The 15,779-nt window shown below is 45.3% G+C and overlaps 1 protein-coding gene across 1 annotated transcript; it reads left to right on the forward strand.

Annotated features, from left to right (window-relative positions):
* Positions 1 to 11,017: 11,017 nt before the first annotated feature.
* HCAR2 (hydroxycarboxylic acid receptor 2) lies at positions 11,018 to 13,160 on the forward strand. Its single transcript, XM_081251960.1, has one exon. The coding sequence runs from the start codon at positions 11,172 to 11,174 to the stop codon at positions 12,261 to 12,263; it is 1,092 nt and encodes a 363-aa protein (XP_081108086.1). The 5' UTR covers positions 11,018 to 11,171; the 3' UTR covers positions 12,264 to 13,160.
* The last annotated feature ends 2,619 nt before the right edge of the window (positions 13,161 to 15,779 follow it).

A 15,779-nucleotide genomic window follows, 5' to 3' on the forward strand; every position in this document is an offset into this window, starting at 1 on the left:
ATTCCCAGGGGACTCTCTGCAGTTAAGGCCCTTACCAGCTTTTCATTCTTTAGCCTTGAAACATCCCACTAGGCTGTTCCTATTAAATTCCTTTTTCAGGGGCACTGCACAGCCCAGGGATGGGCTGTACAAAGCTCAAATCACAGCTCAACTGCTTACGATGTATGATCTAGGGAGAGATTTTTTTTTCCTTTGGCTGCACCGCGGCATGCGGAATCTTAGTTCTCTGACCAGAGATCAAACCCTTGCCCCCTTCAGTGGAAGCTCGGAGACCTAACCATTGGACCACTAGGGAATTCCCTGGGAGAAGATTTTACCTAACCACATTTAGTTTCAATTTCTTCATCTGTCAAATAGGGGTAACAATAACGTTGACATCAGAAGGTCATTGGGTGGATTCATTGAATGTAGGATCCTGAAGCACAGGGACTTTGTTTACTATTATATATCCAGAGCCTAGAGGCATGCCTGCACATAGTAGGTGCTCAGTAAATATTTGAATGAATGAATAAGTGCATGTAAAACGTTAAGCGCAGTGTCTGGCAGTAAGTGCATAATATTATGATGTATTATGTTAACACACTCTACATATAAAGAAACTGAGGCACAGAAGCAATTTCCCCCGGGGGTTCAGAGCCCGTAAGTAGCTGCTCTGTTCTGACTACTTGAGTTCCCTGGCTCCCTAGCTTCCAGGGGAGAAGTGAACAAGTGAGCAAGGATTCTTATCAGCATCAAAGAACCATATATCCTCTTGATAGAAATCTGTGAAAACCCCACACTTCTGCTTTAAATTCTATTCTTAGTTCATTCTTTCCTGGGCTGCCCCCTTGTTGCTTCATCTTAATAAAAACGGATTCCAAAAGAAAGTCCGTGTCCTGTGTGTGATCCTATGTTAAAAGATTCATGAGGGGCTAAAGACGCAGGTGTAGAGAATGGACTTGAGGACGTGGGGAGGAGGAAGGGTAAGCTGGGACAAATTGAGAGAGTGGCATGGACTTACATATACTACCAAATGTAAAATAGATAGCTAGTGGGAAGCAGCCACATAGCACAGGGATATCAGCCCGGTGCTTTGTGACCACCTAGAGGGGTGGGATAGGGAGGGTGGGAGGGAGACGCAAGAGGGAGGAGATATGGGGATATATGTAAATGTATAGCTGATTCACTATGTTATAAAGCAGAAACTAACACACCATTGTAAAGCAATTATACTCCAATAAAGATGTTAATAAAAAAAAAAAGATTCATGAGACTTTACCCTCCAAGGAAAGAAATCCAAAAAAATCCAGAAGCACACGGTAGGCTGAGGTTCTCACTAAAAAACAGCAAAAACAAACGAAAACAAAAATCAAATCCCCAACTGAAACACGAGGGAAGGGGGCAGGGCACAACCTTTGAAAGGATGACGTAGACCAAGGACATGACATAAACTGATTAGAACCAAATGGGTCCAATATGGTGGGCAAGTCAACTTCTGCTAGACCTTGAGCCTCAGTATATGCTCAGTGTAACACATCAGCAAGCTAAATGACACACCCACAGGCACCATGACAGTTCCAATATGACCATAAGGATCAAAAGGTGGGTGGTGGCCCAGTTCCTGGAAACCCCTTCCCCAAATAGCTGGACTATTCCTCCCACTCATTAGCCTATGAAATTACCCACCCCTATAAAAACTGACAACCCCATACCCCATTGCCTTTCTCACCTTCTGAGATGGCCCACACTCTGTCTGTGGAGTGTGTTTCTCTCTGAATAAATCCACTTCCTACCTATCACTTCGTCTCTCACTGAATTCTTTCTGTGATGAGACATCAAGAACCTGAGCTTCATTAAGTCCTGAAACCAGGAGTGCGATCACAGTTGGAGGACTGTGGGTTTTGGCCGGGTTTGGATCCCAGCACAGGGGTTCATGTCCCAATCTGAGGTGCACCGTTTCACAACCCCAGCCTTGACTCTGGTTTTGCTTCTTTTTTTAAAAATTCATAGAATGTGATGAAACAAATGTCATCAAGAAGTGTTCAGAATTGTAAGGAAGAGACATACAGCTTTGTTGACAAAGCTTTGTTTAAACTACCTGGATTAGGAAAATGTCATCAATTTAAAAGAAATATTGTGTCCTCTGACTCAGGGTCTTTCAGGAAAGTCACATAAAAGCGAGAAGGGATAGTAGACCATTATTGTTCAGGAACTGTATGGAAAAAATAAGAGGTACCTTTTACTGGTGCTGACAACATAAAAATTTAGGTTCTGGTCTATTCTCAGAATGGGTTTCCTTACCCTTTCTGACAACTGACATGGTTAAGATGGTGTCTGAGGTCACCAGTGCGCAGGGGTCACTTGGATGGGATTGGAATTCTGGGCACAAGGGGTTGAGCCATTTATTAAAGGTTCCCTAGCAAGGTGGGGAAGTGGCCACACTGCAATGCACAGTCTCAGCTTGCTGCTTTCTGGGCCTTCGAATCCACAGAGGTTTCCAACATTACTCAAGACTCCGTCATCCCAGTGAGTGCATAAATGTCTTCAGGATCAGCTAATATTGATAATTTGCAGGGGGCTTCCCTGGTGGCGCAGTGGTTGAGAGTCTGCCTGCCAATGCAGGGGACGCGGGTTCGTGCCCCGGTCCGGGAGGATCCCACATGCCACGGAGCGGCTGGGCCCGTGAGCCATGGCCGCTGGGCCTGTGCGTCCGGAGCCTGTGCTCCTCAACGGGAGAAGCCACAGCAGTGAGAGGCCCACATACTGCAAAAAAAAAAAAGATAATTTGCAGGGCCCAGTTCAAAGTGAAAATGCAAGGTCCCTCATTCAAAAATAATTGAGAATTTCAAGATGGCGACAGCAGGGTGTTAAACTAAACACAGGACCCTTTGAACTCATCCATGAAGCTGGGGCCATGCATTTTATGTATAGAGAGGTTGAGATGGAGCAGAATAAATAGATGGGTTCACATATGGGCTTAATTAATCTATACTCAGCTTCCAGTGATGATACAGTTGCAGTGAGAAGGGGGTCAATATTTTCTTCCTTGTAAAGATTCATTCATTCATTCATTCCCTCTTTCAAGGAACATTTTTAGGCACCAGCTCTGTACCAGGCACAATAAAAACACGAAAAACATAGCCCCTCACCCCATGGGTTCCATTGTAGAAACCAAGGAAAAAGTAAATTTACCATTCAGGGCAACTGCAGTGAAAGTGGTAAACTTAGGGTTCTACAGGAGAACCCAGGGGCCCTTAATCCTGGCTTAGGGGGTGAGGGAAGGCTTCTCAGAGGAAGTGACTTGTGAACTTAGCTCTGAAGGATGGAGAAGAGGCAACCAGATTGAAAACTAATGGGACCCTATAGGGCTCCCAGGCGTGGAGGCCTTTTTGTCCCCCATTTCTTGTAGGCAAGACTCCAGCCTCCATGACCTCCCCTGAGTTCCAAAGGGCAGATTAGAACAGTTGCTAATCAAGGGGGGAGCAGCCAGGAAACCACTTGAGGCAAGATTAATGGGAATAGAAAAGCTCATCCAGATTAGGAGACCAAGGACTTCCCTGGTGGCGCAGTGGTTAAGAATCCTGCTGCCAGTGCAGTGGACACGGTTTAGAGCCCTGGTCTGGGAAGATCCCACATGCCACGGAGCAGCTAAGCCCTTGCACCACAACTACTGAGCCTGTGCTCTAGAGCCTGCGAGCCACGACTGTTGAGCCTGAGTGCCACAACTACTGAAGCCCGCGCAACTAGAGCCTGTGCTCCGCAACAAGAGAAGCCACCCAATGAGAAGCCAGCGAACCGCAACTAAGAGTAGCCCCCCGCTCGCCGCAACTAGAGAAAGGCCCGCGTGCAGCAACAAAGACCCAAGACAGCCAAAAATAAAAATAAATTAATTAATTAAAAAAAAAAGATTAGGAGACCAACCACCTGACATCCTGCACACACCCTAATCTTGTCAGCAAACCCACTCTTTTGAAACTTTGCAGAAGAAAGAATGTGAGACTGTCACTGTCTTGATCCTTCTCACATACCCCTGACCATAAGCCCCGACTATAAGACCCCTCCCTATTCCCCAGGGAGGGGGGCACAGTTCTTGAGGCGCTAGCCTACTGTGTTCCCTCTTTGCCTGGCAAAGAAATAAAGCCACTTTCTTTCTCCTCCATAACTCTGTCTCTGTATTTCTGTTCGGCATCGGTGCACAGAGAGTCAAGATTGTGGCATCAAGATGCCTCAGTGGGGAAAGGTGTTCCAGTCAGAGAGGAGAGAGATGAGAACCGCAGGAGGATCAATGGGACAGGGACGAAAAGTCCAGGCTGGGCTACAACAACCTGGTAAGAGGTGAAGCCCTGAGATCCACCCAGGTGAGAAGGGTCTGCTCACAATCTTTCTTGATAGAAGATTTGTGAATAGCCTTGCAGACCCCTTTCTTTTTAAACAGGAATTACATTTATTTAATCACAGAGGCATACATGGTTTTGTTCAAAACTCAAGGAACACACAAGTATGTAAAGTAAACAGTAATTCTTCCTTTCATTCCTCTTAATCTCATTTTCTAGAGGTGATGACTTTTTTTTTTTTTGGCCATGTCCATGCGGCACGCAGGGATCTTTGTTCCCAGACCAGGGATTGAACCCCTGCCCCCTGCAGTGGAAGTGCGGAGTCTTAACCACTGGACCACCAGGGAAGTCCCGAGGTGATAACTTTTAACATTTGGGCTATATACACTCTTACACAAAACTAATGAATCTTTAGCTTTGCTAAAGCAAGATAGATAGATAGATAGATAGATAGATATAATTTTGCAAGGTATTCTTATCAGGAATATCTTCCTATATCAGAACAGAGATCAAGCTCCTTGTTTTTAATTATATTTCATTGTATAAATGGACCACATGTAGTTTATTTAACCAATGGCCTTTTAACAGACATTTAAGTTATTTCCAATTTTCCTCTATTGCTGCCATCCTATGGTGGACATTCTGAATGATATATCTTTGGGTAAATGTGCCAGAGGTTTTAGAAGATAGATTCTTAGACATGGAATTGTTGAGTCAAAGGACAGGCATACTGAGTGAGGTAGTGTGCACAGTGGCTGAGAGAATAGCCCCTGGAGCCACACTGTGTAGGTTCAAATCCTATCTCCTTTCCTTACTTGTGACCTCACGCAAGTTACTTAACCTCTCACTGCTTTGCTTTTCTTGTCTGTAAAAGAATAATACCTATCCCTTACGGATGTTCTAAGCACTAAACAAGTTTAGCTTATAAAGCACCTACACTAGGGCTTCCCTGGTGGCGCAGTGGTTGAGAGTCCACCTGCCGATGCAGGGGACGCGGGTTCGTGCCCCGTTCCGGGAAGATCCCACATGCTGCGGAGCAGCTGGGCCCATGAGCCATGGCCGCTGAGCCTGCGCGTCCAGAGCCTGTGCCCCGCAACGGGAGAGGCCACAACAGTGAAAGGCCCGCGTACCGCAAAAAAAAAAAAAAAAAAAAAAAGCACCTACACTAGTGCCCAAATGGAGTAGCTCTATTTCTATTAATCCTTATTATTATCTTGTATTAGTTCTTATTATATTAGCTTTTATTATAACCTTGATAGATACCACCAAATCACCCCAAAAAAGGCTGAACCAACTTAGACTCCCACCAACAGTGTATGAGAAAGACTTCTTCCATGCCCTTGCCAGCAGGCCCTTGTTTGGTTGCTTTGTTTAATAAGCATTTTTCTCCTTCTTTTTCAAAAATGAAACAAAAACAAAAACCTTTACTCCTTTAAAGTGGTGAAGTCCAATTTATCATTTTTTTTGCTTGTTTGTGTGTTTGGTGTTGTACCTAGGAAGGCTTTGCCTAAGCCAAGGTCATGATGACTTACTCTTAGGTTTTCTTCTAAGAGTTTTATGTCTTACATTTAGGTCTGTAATCCATTCTGAGTTCATTTCTGTGTGCGGTTCAAGGAAAGGATCCAACTTCATTCTTATGCCTATTCAGTCATCCAGCAGCATTTATTAAAAAGATGATTCTTTCTCCCATGGATTTGTTTTAGCACCCTTGTTATAAAATCAGCTGACCGTAAATGCAAGAATTTATTTCTGGACTCTCAATCCTGCTCTATTGATCTCTATATCTATCCTTATGCCAGAACCACACTGTCTTGATTACTGTAGTTTTTTTTTTTTTAATTAATTTATTATTTATTTATTTTTGGTTGTATTGGGTCTTGTTGCTGTGCACGGGCTTTCTCTAGTTGCAGCTAGCTGGGGCTACTCTTCGTTGCGGTGCGTGGGCTTCTCATGGCGGTGGCTTCTCTTGTTGTGGAGCACGGGCTCTAGGTGCCTGGGCTTCAGTAGTTGTGGTGCATGGGTTCAGTAGTTGTGTCACACGGTCTCAGTAGTTGTGTCACACTGTCACTGGAGCGCAGGCTCAGTAGTTGTGGTGCACGGGCTTAGCTGCTCCACGGCATGTGGGATCTTCCCGGACCAGGGCTCAAACCCATATCCCCTGCATTGGCAGGCCGGTTCTTCACCACTGCACCACCAGAGAAGCCCCTTGATTACTGTAGTTTTGCGGTAAGTTTTTAAATTGGGAAATGTGAATTCTCCAACTTTGTTCTTCTTTTTTCAAGATTATTTATTCTGGTTTGCCCCCCTCCCTGGGGAATAGGGAGGGGTCTTATAGTCGGGGCTTATGGTCAGGGGTATGTGAGAAGGATCAAGGCAGTGACAGTCTCACATTCTTTCTTCTGCAAAGTTTCTGGTTTGCCCTTAGGTTTTTTGCAATAAACTTAACACCACGTTTCAAAACCCTGAAATACCTTTCTCCTTTCTTTTAATGTCTCTGTAGTCAGTATCACCAGCTTCCTCTGCCCCCTTACTTCCCAATTTCTCCTACTTCATCTTCTTCACTAGTGGTCCAAAGGTCTCTCATTTCCCGAATGTCCCAACTCAATGTCATTTACTACCTGCAGAGGCAAGGCTCCCCAAATACCACCAATGAACTGTGCCTCCTAAACCCACACCCTCATGTGGCCCTCCCTGTGGAATATGGACTGGCGTGGTGACTCGCCTTAGCCAGTAGAATGTGGTGGAGGTGATGGATTTCCGAGCCTAGGCGATCAGAAGGTCTGCCTGTGTGCTTTCGGAAGTGTTGAGTAGCCTTGTAAGAAGTCCAGAGCACTCAGTGGAAAGAATATGTGAAGAGGCTGTGTGCAGATGGCGTATAGAGAGACACAGACCACATGAAGAGGGAGAGAAGCCCAGACATCCCAAATGGCCTGTGTGAGCCTACCTGCCATCTAAGAGACCCCAAACAAGGACCGACCAGCTGAGCCTGGTCAACCCATAGAACCATGAGAGAGAATACAATGGTGATTGTTTTAAGCCACTAAATTTTGTGGTGGTTTGTGACACAGCACTAGATAACTAAAACAGAGACCCCAGCTACGTTCAAAGACAAACAGTGAGAGTGCCGAATTCTAACCACTAGACCACCAGGGACGGATGGATAAACAAGGTCCTACTGTAGAGCACAGGGAACTATATTCAATATCCTGTGATAAACCATAATGGAAAAGAACATGAAAAAGAATATATATATGCATATAACTGAGTCATTTTGCTATACAGCAGAAATTAAACACAACATTGTAAATCAACTATACTTCAATTTAAAAAAAAAGGCAAACAGTGAATTAACGTCTCTGGGGTTTCTGATCTGTAAAATGGAGGTGGTGATCATAATAGGACATCTCACAGGGTTTTTGAGAGGATTAAATGAGATCACGTAGGCACATCTCTTAGCCTCATGCCTGGCACAAAGCAAGCATTTGATAAAGGACAGCTATTGTTATTTTTAATTTTAAAAAGTAGTTCCATTCCATTCAGGGACACATTCCAGTTGTAATAAGAGAACTAGGCACGGAGATTCGAGTTAATTGTGAAAGTCACAAATGTTAAGCGGAGTTTCCCCCAAACTCGGGTAGAATCACTGCCTGAGCTGTTGAAATGATTCACTGAAACAAGTTTCTGTACAACTCATGCACTAGTAAGAAAAAAAATAAATACACAAAAGAAGGACAGGAGCAAGACAAAACATGCCCACAGCACAATCAGAAGACAGGAAATTCCATAGCAGGGCCAGAATCTAGGGAGGCTGGGATTGACATTCTGTCTGAGTAGTTGTGGACCTGGATTTAGAATCCTAGGGTGTGAGAACTGAAAAGAAGCTGGAAGATGGTCTCATCCCCCACTTTATACGTGAGGAAGCTCAGGGGTTAAGAGGTTTCACGGCTAATGATGGAGTGAGAAAAAGGCATCCAGGGCCTCCAATTTCTCTCTTTTTTTCAAACATAACAGTATCTATTGTTGTTCTTTCCTAATTTTATCCATGGTATTGGGTTTTTTTGTTTGTTTTCATTTTTTAAGATTTTTTTGATGTGGACCATTTTTAAAGTCTTTATTGAATTTGTTATAATATCGCTTCTGTTTTATGTTTTGGTTTCTTGGCCGTGAGGCACGTAGAATCTTAGCTCCCCGACCAGGGATGGAACCTGCACCCCCTGCATTGGAAGGCGAAGTCTTAACTGCTGGACTGCCAGGGAAGTCCCCTATGACTTTTTTTTTCTTTTTAAAAAGCAAATATTGGGCTTCTCTGGTGGTGCAGTGGTTAAGAATCCACCTGCCAATGCAGGGGACACGGGTTCAAGCCCTGGTCCGGAAAGATCATACATGCCGCGGAGCAACGAAACCCGTGGGTCACAACTACTGAGCCTGCGAGCCACAGCTATCGAAGCCCACGCGCCTAGAGCCTGTGCTCCGCAACAAGAGGAGCCACCGCAATAAGTCCACACACCGCAACAAAGAGTAGCCCCCGCTCACTGCAACTAGAGAAAGCCCACGCCCAGCAATGAAGACCCAATGCAGCCAAAAAAAAAAGGAAATATTATAAAATTGTAAAACTTAGAAAGGGAAGATCCCTTGCAAATTCCAGTTCCCCAAAATAACTATCATGAATAGTCAGGTTTTCTGACTCTTAGTTAATAAAGGCACTTAGGGTTTACTTTAGGGTTACTTTATGAATGTCATTGACAAGTCCACATGCATCCAAGGAGGGAGCAGGATATTCACAGGCAGCAAGGATGGGAAGCAAATACTAGTAATTTCACTAGAGTCTAACTACAGCCACATAATGTGACCTCAATCCAGTACAGCCTTCTAGAAGGGGCAATAATATAATAAGAGGCAGTGTAGTGTAATGGTTAGGGACACAGGCCTTGAAGCCAGTGCCAGATTCAAATCTTATTAGCTGTGTAGCCTTGAATAGATGACCAACCTCTCTGAGCTTCCTCATTTTGAAATTGGAATCAGTAACAGTCCCTACCTCATGGACTGCAGTCAGGGGAAAACAAGATAATGTATTTCAGATAATGATGGGACTTCCCTGGCAGTCCAGTGGTTAAGACTGCACTTCCACTGCGGGGGGCACAGGTTCAATCCCTGGTGGGGGAACTAAGATCCTGAATGCCGAGCAGCACGGCCAAATAAAGAAATAAAAATAAAGCGCTGAGGGCTTCCCTGGTGGTGCAGTGGTTGAGAGTCTGCCTGCTGATGCAGGGGACACGGGTTCGTGCCCCGGTCCGGGAAGATCCCACATGCCGCAGAGCGGCTGGGCCCGTGAGCCATGGCCGCTGAGCCTGTGCGTCCGGAGTCTGTGCTCCGCAACGGGAGAGGCCGCGGCAGTGAGAGGCCCGTGTAGCGCAAAAAAAAATTAAAAAAATAAAGCGCCGAGCATGGCGTCTGGCACAAAGGAAGCTCTCCCTAACGGGGGTGCCAACACCATCTTCATCATCTTCTTCATCATCGTCTTCATCATCAAGTGCCACTGGCTCCTGTGTGAGTCTAACATTAGATCATCATGACTGCCATTTCCTGGGAGGAGTCTACAAACCCCTATCGTGGAACCTGGGTGTGAAACTAAAGGAGCAGATGTCCTACTTCTCACTCAAAGTAGAAGCAACACAACTCAGAACCTCTTGCACAGCAAGAATTCATCAGACCAAAATACAGGGTGGAAATGTTCTGTAGTGTCACACCCAATTATACTGAAAAGCAAAGAAATGATGTGTGAAACGATGACCTGCTGCAAGGCAGAGGTCAAAGTCTTTTTACATTCTCTAAGTTCAATTTTCCAAAAATGGGGGCTTTTAAGACATCACGTGCATCCTGGGGGAGGTTGTGTGCGCGTGGGGACAGCCGGCACACCGCCAGTGTATATACGCTCTGTACTTTCCACTCAGTTTTGCTGGGAACCTAAAACTGCTCTAAAATATAAAGCTTATTAATTTTAGTAAGTCACGTGCTCAACAATAAATTACTTACTTGAGCAAGAAGGCATCTCAAAATCTAACACAAACAAAGAAAAAAACTAACTTATTGTAACACACCACTGGCAATCCAACTGGGTTCAAGTTTTCAAGCATCTTATGAAATGGCATGCTGCTCTCAGATAGCTTTTTTTTTCCCCTTAGCTGGGGATTAATTGCAGGGTTCTGGTGTAGAAAAGCAACCCATATTTTACAAAGAAGATGGCGTGGAAACATCAAATGCAACACATCTGTCCTCATAAAATACTAGACAATTAATGTCCTCTCGGCCTTTCCAAAAAAAAAAAAAAAACCATACACATGCTACTGTTTCTTAAAACATAAGCCTGTTAATATTCCATGCTAATTCTTCATGTTTCTGTTGAGCACAGTAAATTATTATTGCTGTTGTTGTTTTCTTTATTATGCAAGGCAACCACATGACAGTGAATTAATTCTCCCATGTTAAGTATTCAATATACAGGCACACAGCCTTCCACATTTCAATCTGCTTGAATTATGTCATGTCATAATTCACAATGACAGTCTGCTTGCCCACACGTATTCTTTACATTTAGAAAATGTTGTGGGTTCTTATATGCCCAGGGGATTTTTTTTGTTATTTGTTTATGCAAACAGCAGGTTGCATAAGAGCCTTGCTGGCTTTTTTTTTTTTTTAAAGCGATTTCGTAGTTTCCTGGTAACCATTCAGTCATCTATTTCAACACCCTGACATGACATAAAGGCGAGTGCTGAACCACAAGTTTGCCACTCAGACCCACACCTTGTTCCCTGAGCGTTCGCTAGGTGAGGCTCTCCCTAAGACCAACGCGATTCACTCATGAACCCGTCCCACGCGCAGAATCATTTTCTGGAAATAGGCAAGAAGAACTGCTGTGTGTTCCGGGATGATTTCATTGCCAAGGTGCTGCCACCGGTGGTGGGGCTGGAGTTCGTGTTCGGGCTCCTGGGCAATGGCCTTGCCCTGTGGGTTTTCTGCTTCCACCTCAAGTCCTGGAAAGCCAGCCGGGTGTTTCTGTTCAACTTGGCTGTGGCTGACTTTCTCCTGATCATCTGCCTGCCTTTCCTGACCGACAACTATGTGAGGAAGTGGGACTGGAGGTTTGGGGAAATCCCCTGCCGGATGATGCTCTTCATGTTGGCCATGAACCGCCAGGGCAGCATCATCTTCCTCACGGTGGTGGCCGTGGACAGGTATTTCCGAGTGGTCCATCCCCATCACGCTCTGAACAAGATCTCCAATCGGACGGCGGCCCTCATCTCCTGCCTCTTGTGGGGCATCACTATCAGCCTGACGATGCACCTCCTGTACAAAAAGATGCTGATCAGGAGTCACAATTCGAATCTGTGCAGTAGCTTCAACATCTGCCACACTTTCCGCTGGCATGATGCCATGTTCCTCCTGGAGTTCTTCCTGCCCCTGGGCATCATCCTGTTCTGCTCGGCCAGGATCATCTGGAGCCTGCGGCAGCGGCAAATGAACAAGCATGCCAAGATCAAGAGGGCCATCAACTTCATCATGGTGGTGGCCATTGTCTTCATCATCTGCTTCCTGCCCAGTGTGGCCGCACGCATACGCATTTTCTGGCTCCTGCACACCACTGGTACGGAGAACTGTGACACCTATCGCTCGGTTGACCTGGCTTTTTATATCACCCTCAGCTTCACCTACATGAACAGCATGCTGGACCCTTTGGTGTATTACTTCTCCAGCCCATCTTTCCCCAACTTCTTCTCCACCTTGATCAACCGCTGCCTGCGGAGGAAGATGCTGGATGAGTCTGAGAATAACCGCAGCACAAGTGTCGAGCTCACGGGGGATCTGAGTACTACCAAGAATGTTCCCGACACTTTAATGGCCAATCCCAGGGAGCCTCAGAGCCCCTCTTATCTGTCTCCAGCCTCTCCTTAAAATAACCAATCCAAGAAGGGAGATAATCATCAAGGACCAAGATCTCTGGAGAAGCAGTTGGGCTGGTACCCAGAGTAACATCGTGAGCCTTGGCCTGTGGTTTCCCAGAACTTCCAGATCCAGAGAATCAGATTTAGAGAACTGGTCTGGCAGCATAGGCTGCTTGGTTGCAGCTTGTCTCCACCGGGATCTTGGGGGAACAGAGGAAGAAGCTTCTAGGCGTCTGAAGCTTCTGTTCAATCTTGGACACTCGCAGAACTGAAGATGGCAAAACTGTTCACATTTCTGCTGCTGGAGAGTTGGAGCCACAGAGACGCCCACTGGCTCCTGTGACTCACTGGCCCCTTTCCTTCACCTGCCTGAGACTTGGATGGTTCTCAGCTCCTGGGGCGACGCCTAGCCTGTTTGTGGGCTCCCACTGGGATAAGGAAAGCTAAGTGATTGGAGGGGAATTATTGCTCCTGGAGGGAGCCCAGGCATCATGAAACAAACCAGGAGGTCACCTGGGTTCCGTGGGACCAATCCATCTTTCAGCTACGCTTTAGCAGAAATGGACCAGACAGAAACTCATGAGCTCTGGTTAATATCTGAGTTTCCAGTGCTGGTAAGGAGGGGATTTGCCCCAGGAGGGACTGAGCAAAACAGTATTACTAAGGGAAAGGAAATGGCATTTATGTTAGAACCTGCAAGGAATCCATTCCTCTCTTGTCTACACTAATTTGAAGGTTGAACTGTTAAAAAGACTTCAGGGAGAGAGCTGCTTGCCACCTCTTTTTGCTTTTATCACTAAAAGGGAAATGCTGCCCAATGGTTTTGGGGGGGGGGAAGCTTCCTCCTGGCTCATTTGCTTGTGTGTCTATATTTATAAGAAATCTACCACTTCAATAAACTTTGATATGAGACACACAGTCTGGTGTTGCATGTGTCTGGGTGATAGTTCACAGACATGGACTTCTTACTTAAGTGGAGAATTTTATATGTTGTTAACCCATAAAATTTTCAACCAAGTTGCCCTGGTAGAAAAATACCACATACTGTAAAGTAACAAAAGGACGTGGGGGCTTCTCTGGTGGTGCAGTGGTTAAGAATCCGCCTGCCAATGCAGGGGACACGGGTTCGAGCCCCGGTCCGGGAAGATCCCACATGCCGCGGAGCAACTAAGCCCGTGTGCCACAACTACTGAGCCTGTGCTCTAGAGCCCCCTGCTCCACAACAAGAGAAGCCACCGCAATGAGAAGCCTGCTCACCGCAACAAAGAGTAGCCCCACTCGCTGCAACTAGAGAAAGCCCTAGTGCAGCAATGAAGACCCAATGCAGCCAAAAATAAAATAAATTAATTTTTTTTAAAAAAAGAAAAGGATGTGGACTCTGACCTGCACCATGAGATAGTTAAGTAAAACTTACATATGCATTCGAACAAAGATGGGAGAGAGCTGGGAAAAGTAAAAACAATTTAATTCAGAAGGGTAGTACAGACAGGATTGCAAGAGCACTTTGTTTTATTTAGGGCTTGGTGAATATTGCTATGCGTATTTGTGTATTAAAAAAGGAATCCAGCCAGACTGGGGGAGGAGAGAACTTCCTGTGGAATGGTTTCAGTTCCCAATTCTGGGATGGAAAGGAGACGTACTGGTTTGAGACTGTGATTGGTCCAAGTTTCTGTTACGCTTTCACTTCCACTAGTTAGTTCTTTAGCAAGATGAGGCTTGCTTTGGCATGGTGACTCGGATGCCAAAAAGAAATGCAGATACTCAGCCTCCCAGCCATGGCTGAATGGCAGTAAAGGAAGAAAGATGGACGTTCTTGAGGTTCTGAAGTGTTTTTTGATCAGTGTGCTTGTCTGTTTTTTCAATTAACTCCTAGAGACAGAAAGTTAAAAGCAGAAATCTCCTTCTTAAAGAGGAAGAGATGAGCAGAGCTGAGCTCAGAGGAAAGCAGGGATTCCCCCAGCCCCAGATACATGAGTCAGCAGGGCACCCAGTTGTGAAACTCCAACCTGTTCAGAACTAACAACCCACATCCGTCCTTTTGTTCATTCATCCCACCAGCTTTTATGTATTAAGCACCAGCTGTGTGCTGTTGTGTTCTGAGTGGTTGATGGAAATAGAGCAAGGAACAAGGTCCCCAGGACCCTCTTCTCATAGAACTCACATTCAAGGTGGGGAGGCAGACAGAAAAGAAGTATACAAATAAATGGAAAGGGAGCTTGGGATGTCTATGAGGACTCTGAAGCCAACAGAGCAGGGTGACAGGCTAAAAAGGAGGTGGGGCTGGGATGACTGGGAAGTGACCTGGAGCTGAGCAATGAATAACAAGACAGAGCAAACAGTGCAAAAATCTGGAGGAAGGGCATTCTAGGCAGAGGGGATGGTAAGTGCAAAGGCCCTGAGGTGTGTGAGTGTATTAGTCTCCTAGGGCTCCATAACAAAGTACCACAAATTTGGTGGCTTAAAAAAGCAAAAATTTAGGGCTTCCCTGGCAGCGCAGCGGTTAAGAATCTGCCTGCCAATGCAGGGAACACGGGTTCGAGCCCTAGTCTGGGAAGATCCCACATGCCGCGGAGCAGCTAAGCCTGGGCACCACAACTACTGAGCCTGCACTCTAGAACCCACGAGCCACAACTACTGAGCCCACGTGCCACAACTATTGAAGCCGGTGTGCCTAGAGCCTGTGCTCTGCGACAAGAGAAGCCACCTCAATGAGAAGCCCGCGCACCACAACGAAGAGTAGCCTCCGCTCATCGCCACTAGAGAAAGTCCATGCATAGCAACGAAGACCCAACACATCCAAAAATAAATAAATAAATAAATTAAAAATTTAAAAAGAGAAGAGTGAAATAATGCCATTTGCAACAACATGGATGGACCTAGAGATTATCATATTAAATGAAGTAACTCAGACAAACACAAATACTGTATATCATTTATATGTGGAATCTAAATATGATACAAATGAACTTATTTATGAAACGGGAACAGACACAGACATCGAAAACAAACATATAGTTACCAAAGAGGAGAGGGGGTGGGGGAGGGATAAATTAGGAGTTTGGGTTTAGCAGATACAAACTATATATAAAATAGATAAACGAGGTCCTACTGTATAGCACAGGGAACTGTATTCAATATCCTATAGTAAACCATAATGGAAAAAAATATGTATATATATGTATAACTGAATCACTTTGCTGTATATCTGAAATGAACACAACATTGTAATCAACTACTTCAATTTAAAAAAAAGAGAGAGAGAGCAGTCTCCTAAATACTTCTGTCTCCCTGTCCAGGAGAATGCCAACATTAATTTTATTTTATTTTATTTATTTATTTATTTATTTATTTATTTTTGTGGTACGTGGGCCTCTCACTGTTGTGGCCTCTCCTGTTGCAGAGCACAGGCTCCGGACGTGCAGGCTCAGTGGCTATGGCTCACGGGCCCAGCCGCTCCATGGCATGTGCGATCTTCGTGGACCGGGGCATGAACCTGCGTCCCCTGCATCAGCAGGCGGACTCTCAA

This window comes from Mesoplodon bidens (assembly GCF_964165515.1).
Source record: "Mesoplodon bidens genome assembly, chromosome: 13".
NCBI classification, from domain to species: Eukaryota; Metazoa; Chordata; class Mammalia; order Artiodactyla; family Ziphiidae; genus Mesoplodon; species Mesoplodon bidens.

Excerpts from the sequence above, each read along its gene's own strand:
- HCAR2 (XM_081251960.1), top strand. The coding sequence starts at position 11,172 with ATGAACCCGTCCCACGCGCAGAATCATTTTCTGGAAATAGGCAAGAAG.